General features: G+C 40.4%; 1 protein-coding gene across 1 annotated transcript in view; it reads left to right on the forward strand.

Annotated features, from left to right (window-relative positions):
- Nucleotides 1-18,069, forward strand: part of ngef (neuronal guanine nucleotide exchange factor) — a 52,618-nt gene that overhangs the window by 14,578 nt on the left and 19,971 nt on the right. Inside the window, exons 3-8 of the mRNA XM_030744889.1 lie at nucleotides 4,638-4,970; nucleotides 5,373-5,437; nucleotides 12,343-12,593; nucleotides 14,123-14,283; nucleotides 14,381-14,533; nucleotides 17,907-18,036. Of these exons, the coding sequence (XP_030600749.1) occupies nucleotides 4,638-4,970; nucleotides 5,373-5,437; nucleotides 12,343-12,593; nucleotides 14,123-14,283; nucleotides 14,381-14,533; nucleotides 17,907-18,036 (1,093 nt within the window). The remainder of the gene's footprint in view (nucleotides 1-4,637; nucleotides 4,971-5,372; nucleotides 5,438-12,342; nucleotides 12,594-14,122; nucleotides 14,284-14,380; nucleotides 14,534-17,906; nucleotides 18,037-18,069) is intronic.

An 18,069-nucleotide genomic window follows, 5' to 3' on the forward strand; every position in this document is an offset into this window, starting at 1 on the left:
TACAACAGCCAGGTAATGATAATATGTGTACTGTCATAAAACTGTGTTAACGGTTTTGAGAGGTTACATTGAGGATGTAGGCTGTAATATACAGAAGATGGGCCTTGTCCACATGACTGCAGGTTCACATGGAATTAGTCTGTCTGAATACATTCTAAATATAAAAGTTTGGGAATGTGTGTGGATAGTCTGGTTTTAGAACTGGGCACAGAGTCATTATTGCTGCTACAGCTGTGACAAATGATCTCACAGGAGCTCTGAACAGAAAGCAGTATTGCTGTATTACAGCGGATTTATACTTCTGTGTTAAATCTGTTGTGTAGGTATGTTGTAACCGCAAACCCCTCTGAAACCCTACCACAGAGCCCACGTCATAACTCAGCGTGCACCTTCCTAGAAATGTAACTACACATTCTGTCGACACAGCCTACAACTATTCAGATTGGCCTGCTCAGCACAGATTCCTCCTGTGCATTTATGGCTACTTTTTCATTGCACTTTTTGAATGGATCAGTGAGAGAATAATAATCATCGCCTGAATATAAGGGATGTGGGGTGACACAGGAAGGTGCACAGAGGTGATCTTATGCAGAAGGAACAACCTGAAAGAGAAACGAGACTGTCGCCTGGCTACATTCTCCAAGGGGAGAATGTAGCCAGGCGACATCGGATGGGAGTCTGTACAATGAATTTGGAAATCAAGAAAAGAAAGTGAGTGAAGGCAGAGCCAAGGATTAAATTGTGGTTGTTGAAGAAGGAGGAATGTTGTGCAGAGTTCAGGAAGGGAAGAGTTACCAGATAACCGGGAAAGTACAGCAGAAGTAGTGAGAGGAACTGCCAACAAGGTGTTTGGTGTATCTTCTGGACAGAGGACAATCAGACTTGGTAATGGAATGAGAAAGTACAGGAGAGTATTGAAAGGAAGTGGTTAGCAAAGTCAGGGAAACAAAGAAAGACAGGAGTATTAGGAGGGGAGACGTACAACAAAGAGAGAGGCGGCAAATGCAAAGGCTTATAGTGAGCTGTGTGTGAGGCTGGAGTCCTTCACACACAGACATCTGATTCTGTTAGAGACTGCAGTTAAATTCTGTTCATCTCAAAATAAAACTGATGACAGCAAGTGACTCGTTCAGCCTCATGACTCCTGTAGACACAGATTGTTTGCTTGTCCTAAGAGCATCAGCTGCTTTTTTAGCCAGCACCTAAAAACATATTCTGTCCCCAAAAATTTGCACACTTGTCATGAAGAGAATCTATTTGTTGGTTTCCATCTGCTGTTGCTTTTTGAGTCCACTACATTGCGCATGATATACTCAGTATTTGTCTTAAAATGGGGGCTTCGTTCAGGACCGGGTTCTCCTCTGGCTCTGTCTCTGTTCTTCTCTTCAGAGAGGAAGGCTTATTTCTATGGTCTTAACATCCTTTTGTGTTTTCAAATTAAGATTTCTTTGTAAAAGCATATTATAATTTTTAATTCTCTCATCAGGCGTTAGTTTCCCATCACCCAATATTTCCTCCATTTCCTGATCCAAATCATTTCCCGCTTTTTCTCTGAAACTTGTCTGTCCTGAACTGAGCTGAATTTTCTATAAACACTTTATTTGTTCAGGAGAAATTAAATACAATTTCTGTATTTTTTGATAAAGAGGCTGTGCCATCTTTGAATCCCACCTGTGAGTAACTCAGACAGTCTTTGAGTCAGCAGGTGTCTTTTGTTTTTCACTCCTCTCTGTCTGTCAGCCATCAGTCTGAAGCTTTCTGAAGCTTTATACTGACACTCTGTGCTTCCCTTCAAAAATTGAGGCAAAGCTCACCTAAAGATTGAATAAAATCAGCTGAACATCCTGCTAATATGACTTTGTCATGTTTCAGGGAGTTACTGACCGATGTTTTCAACATTGCAAAGTTTTTTTTCTGTGGCAAATAAGCATCCTGTAGCTGCTCAGGCTGCGTCCCCAATCTCAGCCAAAGATGTTCTGGGCATGAAGGGGTTAACTCTGCCAATAAATAGCTGCGAGGTGCTTTGGTCACATCTTCAAAATGCTCTAAGAGAAAAAAAAAAGTTCCGTCCTGTTGAGCTAATATAATCTCCTGTGGTTTTTAAACAGTGTCAAGTAAGTACTGTTCAGACTGTTCATCCTGGGTCATAACACTCATGTTTTTATGATGTGTGTCACCATGTGGTGACGTGGTGATGTGGTGAAAAATGACATCATCCAAAAATAATGGTGATTGAATAATAAATAAATAATAAATAAATAACAATAAACAATAAAGGTGATTTTAATGAGAGGGAAACAGACTTCAAAAGAATCAGACAGGCCTTCAATGAATTTCATCTTTTAATGTTTCTGTTGCAGGTCAGCGTGCAAAGGTTGAAATGAGGTGTGTGCCCATATCATGTTTTCAGTGGGTTTATTAAGCACATGCTTAACCACCAAACAGCAAGGTCTGATCCTCAGCCAGCAGCGGCTGTTTGTCGTCCACAACCCTAAAACGTTTCTGGAATGCAGAGAAGCTTTAATCATAATGCTCTCAAAAGTGACCTTTTTGTAGCAGTCGTGAGTTTCAGGGATACTTTTAACCTCCGTAACAGATTTCTTCTTTTTGTCACGTGGATCCAACTCATTTGTCAGTTCCCTGAGATATTTGAAGCTCACATTCACCTTTTCTGCTAAGATATATTAAGCTATCTGTGTCAGAATACAGCACTCTTTTTTTTGACGTTTATTTAAATAAACCTGTATAAAATTGTATAATTTGAGGCGGCTGTGGTAAATACAGCTATGAAAATACTGTCTGTGGAGTTTGGATGAGGGGTGCAGAGTTCACCACTGAATGAGAGCTACTTGATCACAGACAAGGAAAATATTTTACTTTGTGTTTTGCTGAAAACATAAAGCTGAAACATTCCTGAGGCTCGCTGATGAGCTTGCTTTGGGTTAAATTAGTTCTCTGCCCAAACTTCCCCCAAAGACGGTTTTAACACAGTTTGGCAGTTTGTCTTTTGGCTGTTTTAAATTTCATTTTTTCAGGGTTTCCTGAGTAATTTGGATGCCTCTAATGTAACGCTTTTTGATCTCTTCACCTGTGACATCTGCAGGAGAGCCTGAAGCTTCCTGTTTTCCTTTTAAAAACTTTGCATGTACTCCCCAAATACTGTAATGCCTTTTCTGTCAAAGTGATAAAACTATATCAGGACCTTCTACGGCCCTGTCCAGCTCTCCTACAGTGACTGCCTGTCTCCTGGACTCTGCTCCATGCTCTGAGACTGTGCTGAGACACAGCAAACCTTCTGGCAAAGGTACATGTTGATGTGCCATCCTGGAGGAGTTGCACCACCTGTGCAGCCTCTGTAGGGTTCAGGTCTGGCCTCATGCTGCCAGCGGTGACACTGACCCTAGCCACATGCAAACCTAGTAAAAAACATTTAGAAAAGATGAGGAGGAAAAAGATGTCAGTGGCCTCCACCTGTAAAACCATTCCTGCTTTGGGGGTTGTCTCATTGTTGCTCCTCTAGTGCACCTGTTGCACCTCTGCTACTGAACTGCCCAGATCAATGTCCCAGATGTTTAATTAACTTGATGCTAAACTCTGATTAAAAAAATGTTCCTTTCATTTTTTTTTCGAGCAGTGTATTTAAAATTAACAAGATATTGCAAACTATAAATGTTCTATTTGGTCACAAACTAATAAAGGAGAAATGTTCCAGAGTGCTCTGGCAGCACTTTTCTGTAACCCTTTCATTTCCTTAACCTGTTACATGTATTTCTCACTGACACTTTGTAAGTTTCTGTTTTCTACAAGAGTAGCTTTGCTGGATTCACAGTTAAATGTAATACTTAACACATGCAGACCTTAATCTACATGTTCATCCCATATCAGGAAGCAAAAAAACATGGCATGTATCACTGACCCACTGTGAAGGCAGGGGTAGATCTGACTGTATTCACAGCTGTGTAAGTTTCGTTGACACTTAACAAGCCACCACATTACATGTTACAAACACCTTAAGTTAATGTTTGTAGGACTAATCAGAGGATGGTGGTTTATGTTGTTGTTTATAACTTATAAACATAACGTGGCTGTTACTCTGTTACATCAGCTGGGCTTGTCAGGCCCAAATTCACACACAGTCTATATCAGAGCAAAAGAGCAACAGCTACTGTCAGGATTTACTGCAGAGGTGCTGTATCAAATGTGCACCTTCAGCACAGGTGTTTTTTAGGGCCGGCCTTATTGTGTATGCATTTGTAGGAGTTTCCCTTTCACAGCACATAATTTAGGGATGAGAGTATTTAAATGGATGAATGATTGTTAGAGATCTCTATTAGCCATACCTCTGATAATGCCTGACTATCTCTCTCTCTCTCTATATATATATATATATATATTGTATAAGCCCCACTCCTCCAGGTTGCTTCAGTTACTCCTACATAAAAATGAAACTGGTTCAGATATTGCAGTGGTTAATTTAAAGATTTCTTCATATTTTCCAGCGATAATGACAAAACTAACACAAATGCATGGTAAATATGAACATGATTTAAGAATTTGCTGTCAGTTACACTTCAGATGATGAGGATGCTTCTGTATATGTGTTCCTAAGGTGTTTTGTTTTCTTCTGTCAAATGTAGTCCTCATCAGCCCCATCATTCCAGAGATGCGTTGCCAAGCAATGGCGAGGCCAGCAGCACACATGCTCTGTACAACCAGAGTGCTGTGGATAGGAGAAGAGGAGGAGTGGGAGGAGAGAGGACTGTGGAAATATCGGCTGCTTCGTACACCCAGCACAGAGATTTCCGAGCTGACATGAGCGCTTATCAGACTCACAGAACAAACAGTGAAGCCATAGAAAAGCTTTCGGAGCAAACAGCCGTAGCTTGCACTGTGAAGGAGACCGGAGGGAAAACCATGACCTCACTACGGCTTAATTCTCAAGGAGAAGACCAGGATAACATCAACCACAGGTCAGACCAAATCACGCTAGAAATGAGGAGATGTTCAGTGTAGAAATTAAAATGGATATTTTTTTTTAGCAAGGCCTAAACATTGGGATTCTGATGACAGCAAACAGTAAGAGCACAAATTAGGAAAATAATAATTATATTTTGGCACAAAATAAATTCACAAACACATTGAATTGTAAGAATGCACATGAAAAAATTGGAATATTAGTTGTAATGATGGATGTTTTTATACTTCAGAGAGGATAGTAGAGACTCTATCAGTGTTTATTCATTTGCTTGCTATGTTTTTAAGTTTAATGAAAGAATACATTCAATATATTAATCTATATATCTATATATCTATATATATATACACACACTTGTCTGTCTGTTCAAACATGTATGTCCTCTTTTTCTTGTCAGGGTGCTGAGAAATGGAGAACGCTCACAGACACTCAGCCACAGTCTCAAAATCGTCAAAAATATTGGTGAGCTTGTTACAGGGTGACTGTAGTGCATATATTACACCCACCACCAGAGCTGTTGCTAGAAAATCCTCTCCTATTTGTGAATATATTATGACTAAGATGAGCACTGGTAAGTCACACCAGTCATGTAAGATTTCTAATAGTTTATTAATCCAGCACTATGCGTGATAAAAGCTTCAGCTCTGCCTGTCTGTGACTACAGATCTCTGACTGGTTAAGGAGATTGACTGCCTCTCTGAGCTGAGAATTGCCTGTGCTGACAGACTATTCCACAGTGTAATTTGCTTTGTGCACAAGAAAATGAACATTTGCAGGGATTAGTGTAAGCTTGCTCATGATGGCAGCTTCCCTTTAAGGCTGTGATAAACAAGTCAAAAGCTTAAACAAAGAACAGGAAGACATAAAACTGTGACTAAGATGTGCTACAGTACAGTCCAAATAGACTGGATATTTTTCTCTCTCGGCAGCCTGTGCATTTTTTTGCTCTGTGTGCGAGTGTGCTTTTCACCTGCTCTTATATAATTCCAATCCAGTTCTACGCCCACCAAAGTAATCTGCAGTATATGACTGAGGAAGATTACACAACATGCTCCAACTTTGTGCACCAGCAAACTTTCAGCCCACCTGAACTGTAGTGAGAGACAGTTTAGCTGTATTGATAAAAATGTTTAATTATATTGAGTTTCTATGAGTTTTCTGTTATTATACATAATAGGTGGGATTTGTCAGGGTTAAGATTTAAGAAAGTCAGGAGAGTTTGATAATATAACTATACAAAGAGCTGACACGCAGTCATTTAGACGTCCCTTTCTCAATAAATATTATGCATCAGGTCACAGCAAACAGCACCTGGGTTCAAATCCAGTCTGGGATCTTTCTGTGCCGGGTTTCTATGTTTTCCCCGGGTACTCTGTCTTCCTCCCACAGTCTAAAGGTGGGGTCGGGTTAGTTGGTGACTGTAAACTGACTGAGAGTGGGAATGCTTGTCTGCTGGCCCTGTGATAGATTGGCAGCCTGTCCTGGGTGTACCCTGCCTCCTGCCCTATCACAGCTGGAACAGTCCTCAGCCGCTCAGGACCTGAATTGGATAAGCAGAAGAAAACGGATGCAGTATACGACTTGTTTGAGCTCATCTCTGCTTTTGTTTTTTTGTTCGTTGTTGTTAATTAAAATGTTTTTTTCACACTTAGTTTTAGTTTTAGTTTCAGTTTAGTTTTTTTTTTTAAATCCTTTTTATTTCAGAAATACAACTAACAAAACAGATGACCAAGTTCCACATATAAGTCTGTGTTTTAGTTGATATTTGCTGTACTCTGAGAAGTTGCATTTGAAGTTACCTGCCAAACAGATACTCAGTTTATGCTGAGTCCCCTTTTGTCACTAGACGCCGATATTAAAAGCTAGTAACCCAAGTATATTAACATCTGGAATGGCAGTATTTAGTGTAGGAGGAGAATCATGGGGTGATAAAACTTTCTAATTTATGTGAGTATCTCAATGGCATCATCTGGAGAGAACACCAGGATGCAAATCATAATTTGTGTGAATTTATTTGGAATTTGCTTGAATTTATAGTGACACCCATGCACAATGGTGAATCTCTATATTACTCACTTATATGGCTTATGTCACTATATAGTTTTTCAGTGTTATTGACCACTCAGAGTGCTCTGCACATTCACATAAACATTTATTCTATCCTTACACCACTTTAATTATCATGCAGACAGGCTTGGTCACTTTATGGCACAGGGGATGCTGACACAGATGATTTATCTTAATTTATTTAAATTACTTAACTGGTCCTCTTGGCCTTGTTTGTGATGTTGGTTCTTTTGTAAGATATTTAATGTTATGTTGGATCACCCCAAATTCTAAACAATAATCTGCCTTCCATCACTGTCAAAAAATTTAGTTAAAGAAGGAACAAAAAATATTTGGTTAACACAACTTCTGGTCTATGGTTCACACACACATACACTGTAGCAAAGAAATTACACTGCAGCGGTTTTGAATATTAACAGTGTGGTCTCTCCTTGCTGGGAACAGTGACCCAGCCCTCTTTTTCTCCAAAATGCTTGCATCACATTCACGTCATAAGCAACAAGCAAGCTAAAACATAATCAAGAGAAAATATACTATTCACTGTGGCACATATTCAGTTCACACACAATTCAATAATCCATATGCATAGAACTAAGCAGCCATCACACACATGAGAGCGCCTGCTTAGGGAGTTGTACAGGAGATTCTCACTCTCACAGGAACTCTGCTCTCCCCGTTGAATTCTGCTTGCTTGAATCAATCTGACATTGGACAGTTTGGAAGGCGGAGCCCAAAGGAGGAAAAGCCCCTGTAGGATTTGTTACTTTCAGCTTAGTGATGCCACAGCCTCCTTGAGTCACAGGTTCAGATAATAATGTTACACTGAGTTACACTGTGACAGCAACAGCTCTGTTTTATACCATGTTTGTTCAACTGTCAAGTCTATTTTTGTTTGCTTGTTTGTTTTTTGCTGTGTAGCATTGGAAATACTGACAGCTATCATTGGATTACTTTAATGCTGAAGAAATCTTAAAAAGCTGAGGATTCTATGGCAAGTTCTGAAACCTCTGCACTCTTCTCCTGTTAGTCTACAGAGTTCATCTCACCTTATGGTTAAAAAAATCATAATGAAGATCAGGAAAGGAAGTGTACATCAGCCTCTAGCAATTATAACACTCCGATTACAGTCAAAATGGAGACATGCAGCAGCACATGTAATTTTACATGCTGTGATTGTAAAATTGCTTCAAATCTTGCTTTAGTTTTCTCTTTTTTAAAGATTTTGTTTTCAGTATCAAAGTGAAACCAGTGATAATTTAGTATATCTACTTGTACACACCAGAAATAACAGCTAAAAGTGGAAAACTCCACTTTAATGATAGCTATGCTAGCATTTTTTAAAAAATAATTTATTTGATATCTAGACATTATAATAAAAAAAATCTCTCTCAAGTAATGGAAGTAGTATGTATGTGTTCCTCAAGCTCAGGCCCTATACCAGAGGCTTGGGAGTTTGACAGTTCCACCTTATACCTTTTGCATCTGCTCCAGTTGTTCCTTCAGCCCCTGGTACGACTCTCTTTTTTCATACTCCTTCTTGCTAATGTTGCTGTCAGCTGGGATTGCCACATTTATCACAACTGCAGTCTTCTGCTCCTTGTAAACCACCACTATGTCTGGTTGGTTGGCCAGCAGCTGCTTGTCTGTCTGGATGTCCCGTAGGACCTTAGCCCTGTTGTTCTCAGTCACCTTTGGTGGTGTCTCCCATTGGGACTTGGGGACTTCTAGTCCATATGCAGCAAAGATGTTCCTGTACAGTATCCCAGCCACTTGCTTGTACCTTTCAGTGTGCATGGTCCCAGCTTGCATCTTACATCCTGTTACTGCTGCTGTCCTTTAAAGTGGCTTTTATAGCCACTGGTATGATTTCTTGATGTCAGCCACTTCCTCTGTCTGTTGATGGTACATCCCACGCAGGGAGTAGGTCTTCCACGATAGTTGCCTTTCCTGTACCTCATCACCATCTGTCATCAGTTGCCTGAGGCATTCTTGGAGCAGCTCATCTTCCTGATGTATTTGTGGATGCAGCATTTTTTCATCCTGGATTGTGGCTCTGACACTCACTAATCCTCACTTTCACTCTTTCTGTTGCTCATAGAGCCTCAGGGTGCTGGACTTTGGATACCTCCATGCATTGTGAGGAGTTTTTGTGTCTTGACATCAGTGGCATCTATCTCCACCTGTGGCCAACTTATTGTTCCAGGGGATGACCAGTAGGGTATATGTATTGATGGCTTGGATCTTATCGTTATGGTTGAGCTGGCTTCTCAGCCCCTGTCTCACCTTCTCGAGGTTTTTGGCTGTGGCTGACCTTCACAGTAACTCAAAATGGTTCTCAATAGTTTGTATGGCCCCATGTACTTGTATGCATGCATGACAGTGTTGGGACATGCTTCTGAATGAGACGACAGATGCTGTCCTGGGGATCTGAGACAGTGGATCCAAGGATTTCATCCCGATACCTAATGGCAGCCAGGGTGCCGTTGCCCAACCTCTAGAGTCAGTGCACCCCTCAATGGCCTCCTATGACCATCACTGACCCACCACCAAACCGGTCATGCTGAATGATGTTACAGGCAGTATAATGTTCTCCATGGCTTTTCCAGACCCTGTGGGCTCTGGCAGTGCTCATCCTGTTCCTCCTTGCACAAAGGAGCAGATACCTGTCCTGATGATAGGTTAAGGATCTTCTATAGCCCTGTCCAACTGTCCAACTCTCCTAGAGTAACTGCATGTCTCCTGGAATCTACTCCATGCTCTTGAGACTGTGCTGAGAAACACAGCAAACCGTCTGACAAAGGCACAAATTGATGTACCATACTGGAGGAGTTGGACTACTTGTGCGACCTCTGTAGGGTCCAGGTGTGGCCTCATGCTACCAGTAGTGACATTGACCCTAGCCAAATGCAAAACCAGTGAATAAACAGTAAGAAAAGATGAGGAGGGGAAAATGTCAGTGGTCTTTATCTGTAAAACCACTCATTGTTGCCCCTCTAGTGCACCTGTGGTTAATTTCATTAACACCAAAGCAACTGAAACTGATTAAGAACCCCCTCTACTAACACCTATACTCTGCCGGTCATCAGATACCCTGCTGGGATAATAAGCTGGCCAAAGGAGGAGACAGAAGCCACTGACATCAAGAAAAGAAAGCTCCTTACCATGCATGGAGGGTTCCACCCCAAATCCAGCACCCTGAGACTGTACAATAAGTGCAAAGAAACAGGCCAAGGACTAGTGAGTGTCAGAACCACTATCCAGAATGAAACAACAAAGATTGACAAGTACATCAGGAAGATAGCCACAAATTATCATGTGCTTAGTGAATACCCCAGATGGCAGAAACCTGAGAAAGAAGAGGAGCAAGAACAGGAGCCATCATGGAAAGGCAGGCATCTATCACTGGCAGACAGAAGAAGTGGTGGCTGATATCAATAATCAAGTGGCTGGCACAATATACAGAAACATCTGTGCAGAGTATGGACTGGAAGTCCCAAGGTGGTTGAGAATGACGGAGCTAAAATCCTGTGGGACTGCCAGATACAGACGGACAAACTGGTGATGGGTAACCAACCGGACATAGCTGTGGTGGACAAGCAGAGGAAGAAGGCTGTAATGATAGACTAGCCAAGTGATAACGAGTACCGAGTGAGAGCAGCATCAGGAAGAATGAACACGAGAAGCTGAAGAAATAACAAGGGCTGAGAGAAGAGCTGGAGAGGATGTGGAAGGTGAAACCAACAGTGGGCCCCAAACTGAGAGAATGGCTTCTCTCAGGCTGAGATGCCCTGTGGGCAGGCTTTGTCCTCAGCTGGATAGTGTAGTGGTAACATTACCATCTTTGGAGCAATAGGGCGTTTGAAACCCAACCAGAGCATGCATCCAGTAAGGGCCTGGATTAGCAAGGTCCGCGTAAGGTGTTGAGGAACCAGGGCATAAATGGATATGAGATAAAAATCGGGAAATATTGGAATGTTGGTGTAATATCTCGGCATGTATACTACTACATTTGTAATCCCAGTGAAAGGGGTTAAATGAAGAGGATGTGGGACATATGGACTCTTTGACACCCAACATCCAGACTGACATCAAAACAACTAGTAGCTCGGTGTTCCAATATCCGCAAGAGGCAACTGCTATTGTGCATATAAATATATACACACACACTTTTATGGAAACTCTGATCTCCCCACCTGAAAAAAAAGAGCTGTCCTCCACTGTTTAACCCCCCAACAAGAAAAGGCAGTTTCCTGCATCTTGCTGCATTCCACTGGATGTCTTCATCTTTCTGCACTCATCTTGGCAGAAAAAAAAAATTACCAGCTGATAATGATGAGTGCTGAGGATTTTTTTTTAGCACTATTCTTTTACTAAAAGTAGCAATAAAACATGATGAAAACACCTCAGTAAGAGTAAAGCTGTGAATGTCCAAACTAAAAGTACTTATTTGAAGAAAAATATTTGCAGCAGTATTACAGCTGCAGATGTTATAGGTTGAGCTCAACTGAAATACTTTATACTCTTTTTGATCTCCAGTAATTTGTCATAATTTCTCTACAATCATATGTTTGTAGTGACCTTTGCCTTAAAATATATTAATTAAATTAAAAAAAAAATCCCCACCAAATTAAAAGGCTGTCAGTATCTACAGGGGTATTAAAATATCAATGTAAAACTAAGGTGGTGTGTTAGCACAACTGCTGGTTAAACTCTGGACAAAAGTACTAAGCCACCTGTACATTACACCTTCAGGTTCTGCTTTGCTAACCTATTCCATGATGCTCCCAGCAGTGTTTGTGCTGATGTTAATGCCAAGTTTGGAACTCTGCAGTTACTGAGTCAGTGTTGGCAGCGTTGGCAACTTTTATGCACTTTGCTCCTGAGCACTTGACCCAGCTCTGTAAATCTATCCAACACTTTATGGCTGAATTGATGTGGTTCCTAAACACTTCCATTTTGTAGTACTACCACTTATAGTTGATCGTGGAACATCTAGAAGGGAAGAAATTTCAACTTGTTCCAACTTACATCCTACTACAGCATCACACTCAAATTCTGTGAGCTCCTTTAGAACAGCCCATTCTTTCACAAATATTTGTAAAGGCAGACTGCATTGCTAGGTGCTTGATTTTGTACACTTGTTGCAATGGGACTGAATTCAAAGATTAAGAGGTGTGGCTCAGTACTTTTGTCCATATAATGCATGCCTTCTGTTTAGACATAGTAGTAAGTGAGACCACTGAAAAAAGAAGTTGTATATGCATACCTCATGCACACTGATCATGTTTTTGACCCTTCAGCCTTCCTGTACCAGGAATACCGGGACACCTCCAAGCAGCAGGAGATTGAGCAGCGGCGTCAGCGTGACAACCTTTTTCCTGGGGTCAATGCAGGGACTATGGTGGCAGACTCTGGTGTAATGTCTCCACCAGTGTTACAGCTGCAACTGAGGAATAGTTCTCAGTCACTGACCTTGTGGCAGAACCTGGAAGCTGTGCAGGAAAGCGGTCTGCTTACTCAGTTACCACAGAAAGAAATTATAATGCAAGAGGTGAGCAATTTTGTGAGATTAAAAAGTAATTGGGATAGATTAACGTGTTATTTATTGCGGTATCCTGTTTCAGTACCATGCTTGATTTCAGTGAGCTCTTTAGAACAGCCTGTTCTTTCACAACTGTTTGTAAAGGCAGACTGCATGACCATAGCCCTGTACTGCAAAGCGAGTTGAACATGCTCAGGGTATCTTTCCTATATCTGGAGTCACTTACCCTAATATCCTAATAGGATAAGCAGTCACATGAAGCTGGTTATCAACTCGCTAAGTTAACCCAGGGTTTCCCAATCTAAGAATGTGGTATTGGCAACATCTGACCAGTCACAGTGATTATTGTATTGGCAGCTGAGCAGCTGATTTTGTAAAGAAAAAGTAAACAACTCTACACTAAAGGTTACACACATAATACAGAATGAAAGTAACACAGAGACACATCTAAAACCTGCAGGACACCGGCCCCCGAGGCCTGGATTTGAGGATCCCTGTTGTACATCCTGACAATAAAGGAATTCTATTCTATTCTATTCTATTAATTGAATGAATTTTTAAAAGGCCAATTTAATTTTTATTCCTTCAGCTGCAGCCTCAGTGTTTAACAAGTTGAGAGAAGAATAAATCTAAAACTAAATTCAAGCATAACCTTAGACTATGTATAAATATTAGATTAGGTCAACAAGTACAAATAACTGTGACCACACAAATGATTGTATTGTCTTTACTTTACAATATAAAGCTCTTTATAAATAAAATTGAATCAAATTGAAATAAGCGTCCAGTTTTAGTATCATACATTAATGCTTATAGAACAATAACATAAATAAAGACAGAAAACCAAAGCAGCAAATAAGAATCCCCATTTCTTCCTAATGCTCATCAGGGAAAAACAGACATTAGACACAAAGAACCCCCCCAAAACTTTAGACTCTCCTACTAGCTGCCCACAGAGGTCTGAGGGATCTTTCAGGAATGGTGATGCTATTTTCTGGAGAATTACTTGAACCAAAAACAACAGGCACTCAAAGAGATCTTAGCACTCCACCAATAAAACCATTAACTCTACTGTTCCCCATGAAAACATGCTACTGTAACATTGATGCTAACATACTTATCCGCTGTAAAATATAAGTGTGCTAACATAAAAGTGCTTGCATGTATGCTAACATAGCAAGCACAAGATTCAAACATCATACAGTCTCAAACCGAACATCATAAAATAACATGGTTAAAATATAAAATGACAACCTACAGACACAAGTGGGCCGAGAGAAAAACACATGCACATCTCCAAACTGGAGATATGTGTGCATACAATATCAATACCTCTCGACAATAACAGAATACAGAACCATGTAAAACATATAAATTCTATACAAATATACTGATGTACCAACAGAGACAGACTCTTTAACAAATGAAAAAAGAAATATAAAAATGAGCCTATGTGCTTTAGCCAGTGCATAACATCAGCATAATCATACAAACTGCTCAGTGGTTAATGCTGTATTAACATTTCCTTTTGTCCCCAGGCCATGTTTGAGCTGGTTACTTCAGAAGCATCCTACTACAAGAGTTTGGAAATTTTAGAGACGCATTTCCTACGTAATCCTATTTTAGTCAACACTCTGAGCCAGTCTGACATGCATTTTCTGTTCTCCAACATCGAGGAAGTGATGAAAGCCAGTGAAAGGTGGGACATTGTCTATGTTAACCCAAAATTTATTAAATCTTAACTATCAAGTTTTAGCCACATTCTTGAATTGCAAAAATATTATAATTTGTTTCAGGTTCCTGATGGATCTCGAACACCGAATTGAGAAGTCAATTTTGATTTCTGATGTGTGTGACATTGTTTATAACCACGCAGTAGGACACTTCGGTGTGTTCATCACATACGTCATAAACCAGGTGTACCAGGAGAAGAACTATAGACGCATTTTGTGAGTACTGTATTTTATATGCCTTCTTCATACATGAGTAGTTAGTTAGTGTTGCGAGTCATTCATGAATATTTTCGAAAAATTTGAATTATTAAAATTTATATTTATTTATAGTTATTTTGTAATATTTCTGTTTTTTTTAAATATAATTCCTGATATGTATTGCCTGCTACACTATAAATACATGCTTGGAGAGCCAGATAATTTGACAAGAATCTTAGCTGGCATCCCCTATTGTTGTCTGTTAATGTTGTCAGTCTCCTTTAAGCATGTTTTTAATCATGACAAATGTTGAGAATGTGCAGGCTGTTATTGGCTATGAATATTACGCAAATGTCTCTCTTCATTAACACAAGAGTTTGGAAATTTTAGAGACACATTTCCTACATAATCCTATTTTAGTCAACACTCATGCACTGCAGTACAGGTACTTCAGAAGCAGGTACTAAACACGACATCTGCTCCTGTGTATTTTTTAATGGACTATGAAGTGTGTTCTAGAAATCACCAGTGACAAGTTTATGAAGTAACATTTTGGAGCGAAATGACTACTATAACTCTATCTAATGATTTGTGAAAATAGACATTATTTTAGTCTGTTCACACTCATGGTGCCAGGAGTTTCAATTGATTGGTTTTAGATCTTTTTTGAGTGACAGAAGTTTCTCTGTAATAACTGGTGAATGTTCATCTGCAGCCTCACTTTCCTGTGGTGTATCTCAAAGATCAGTTTTGGGCTCTTTACTGTTTTTTGTTGTTGTTGTTGTTATATATAAATTGCCCTGGGGTCAATTTTTAGGAAGTATAACCTGTCCTTTCACTGTTTTGCTGATGACATTTGGATTTATTTTCCTATGAAATCTAATGATCCCAATCCATTGCAGATTTTGTTAAATTGCCTTAATGACCAAAAGAACTGGTTAAACATAAATTTTCTTCATCTTAATGAAAGCAAAACAGAGATTGATTGGTTGTGCTGAACAGTTGAAGGACAATGCTGCTTCTTTTGGCCACATAGGGTCATGCATCCATCAATCTGTTAAAAATCTTGGTGTGATCATTGACAACTCATTTAACTTTGAAAGACATATTAGTTCTATGGAAAAAAAAAACAAAGCAAAAAATCTTTTCCATTTGAGATTGTTGGCCAAAGTGAAACCCTATCTTTCTTATGATCACATTGAAAAAGTCATACGTGCTCTTATTATGACAAGACTCGGTTATTGTAATTCTTTGTATGTAGGTTTACCACAGTTGTCGCTTCATTGGCTTCAGCTGGTCCAAAATGCTGCTGCTCAAGTTTTAACAGGGACGAGAAAACATGACAATATTTCTCCAGTGTGAGCTTCACTTCACTGGCTTCCTCTCAAGTTTAGGATAAATTTTAAGCATTCAGACTTGTAGCACTGTAGCTGCCATTTCTACCTGTACATACAGTGGAATGGCAGTGATGATTGCTTTGAAGTCTTTCAACTTTAATTTGTGGTGTTTGCCCTATGTTCAAACTTAAACACAAAGACAGTGGTGTGGATATCTATCTATAGTGTAGTGGCAGCATGAACATTACCATCTTTGGAACAATAGGTTGGAGGTTTGAATTCCAGCCAGGACATGCGTCCAGTCAAGGTCCTGATTCTAGACAACTTGGGGTTCAGTATCTTGCCCAAGGATACTTTGGTATGCAGACTGGAGACCCACCAACCTTTTGATTAGTAGGTGACCTGTTCTACCTCGTGAACTACAGCCACCCCATCAATAACATCAAATTAACAAGGGGAGATCATTGGGAGGAATTGAATGTGATTTATTGATAAATAAAATTTTATTTAGCATCAAAGCAAAAGGTAATACCGGAGGAGATAGGGCAGGTCCCCCCTCTCTGAGTATAGATGCTGGTGGTGGAGACCAAGATGGAGGCTTGGAAGGAGCTCTTGGGCGGTGGAAAAGGGGACGTGGGAGGTTGCGCATGAGTCTGAGAAGGGAGAATGACAGATAAACAGTGATATTTAAAGTACGCTGAGCAGAGGCTGATTGGCTCAAGGAAGGCGGCAGAAAGATGATTGTACTAGAATGATGAAGTCAGCATTGAGTTTGACAGCTTGGGGGAGTGGAAGTGATGTAAAATAGAGAAGCGGCCAAACACCTCAGAAAGTAGGCAGATTTCAGATCTTCCTTACTGAACTTACAATTAAGCTTCATAAGAAGACAAATACTATTGAAACTGGACCTCCAGAGGCTACAAAACGGTAGAGAGCAGTATGGATATAATGAACCAACCCTGGTAGAAGAGAGCAGTTTAACAGAAAGATCAGGGATGCATGTACTGTGTCTAATGTAGAAGGCTGGGGGTTTTTTGATGGCAATTTAAAAAGAAAAATATTTTACATCTTGTTCAAACTGTCCACATTTTGCTTTTAAAGGCCATATAAGGATATATTGGACAAAGGATGTTGAATATGGAGCAGCCAGGCAACAGAAAAAGAGGAAGGCCTCAGAGAAGATTCATGAATGTAGTGAAGAGAGATATGCAGAGGGTGAGAATGCAGAAGAGGATGCTAGGGACAGGTTGAGATGGAGAACAAGGTATTGGGCAGCATTGTTGTGTGGTGGTTATCACTGTTGCATCAGAAATCTAGTGGCAGGGTGGGTGTTTGTAGTTTGCATGTTCTCCCAGTGCTTGCGTAGCTTCTCTCTGGGTACTCCAGCTTCCTCCACAGTCCAAAGACATGCGTGGGTTAAGTTAACTGGCTGGTGCCAATATGAGTGTAAATGGTTGTCTTTCTCGCTGTGATAGCCCTGTGACAGACTGGTGGCCTGTCCAGGGTGTACCCCACCTTTCACACAGCTCCAACGTTTCCTAGATCCTGTGCTTTCCTTGCCTTAGTGTGTTCCAATTTAGGTTTCTAGTAGTTTAGTTTTCACTGTCCTTTGTATCTTACATTCACATTTTTGTATTTATGGCTCCAGCCATTAATATCAGGCTCACTTTTCATTTACCCCGTCTGCCTGCCTCTTTGTCCTGCCTTTGAGTCGTCACTTTCTCCTCGCTCCACATGGTCAGCCTGCACTGACCGTGACAGTCTCACAGTGAAAGTGAAGATGTTGAAGGCATGCATGTCAGTGATAATATAGCAAGCAGTTTGAAACATGAGAACCAATAGCTGAGAAGTATATATGAATGTCCCTTAAGAGTCCCCTCTGAACCTACCACTAACTATGTACAGGCCTAAGACTGAACAGAGACTTGCTGTCTCACTGCCGCTTTTGTTGTCTCTCAACACAGCATTAAAGAGAAGATTATAGTGTCTGCTGGTATAGTGGAGCTCTATAGCCATATAAGCAATGTGTTTTATGATTATGACTGTCTGTCCAGAGAGGGAAACCAGCAGTTCCGGGAAACTATGGCTACACTGGAGAAACATTCATGTGTCAAGGGCCTGACCTTCACATCGTTCCTCATCCTTCCTTTCCAAAGGATCACAAGGCTAAAGCTGCTCGTTCAGGTGAGTTTAACAACATTATAACTGGACAATATG

Source organism: Archocentrus centrarchus, chromosome 13 (assembly GCF_007364275.1).
Source record: "Archocentrus centrarchus isolate MPI-CPG fArcCen1 chromosome 13, fArcCen1, whole genome shotgun sequence".
NCBI lineage: Eukaryota > Metazoa > Chordata > Actinopteri > Cichliformes > Cichlidae > Archocentrus > Archocentrus centrarchus.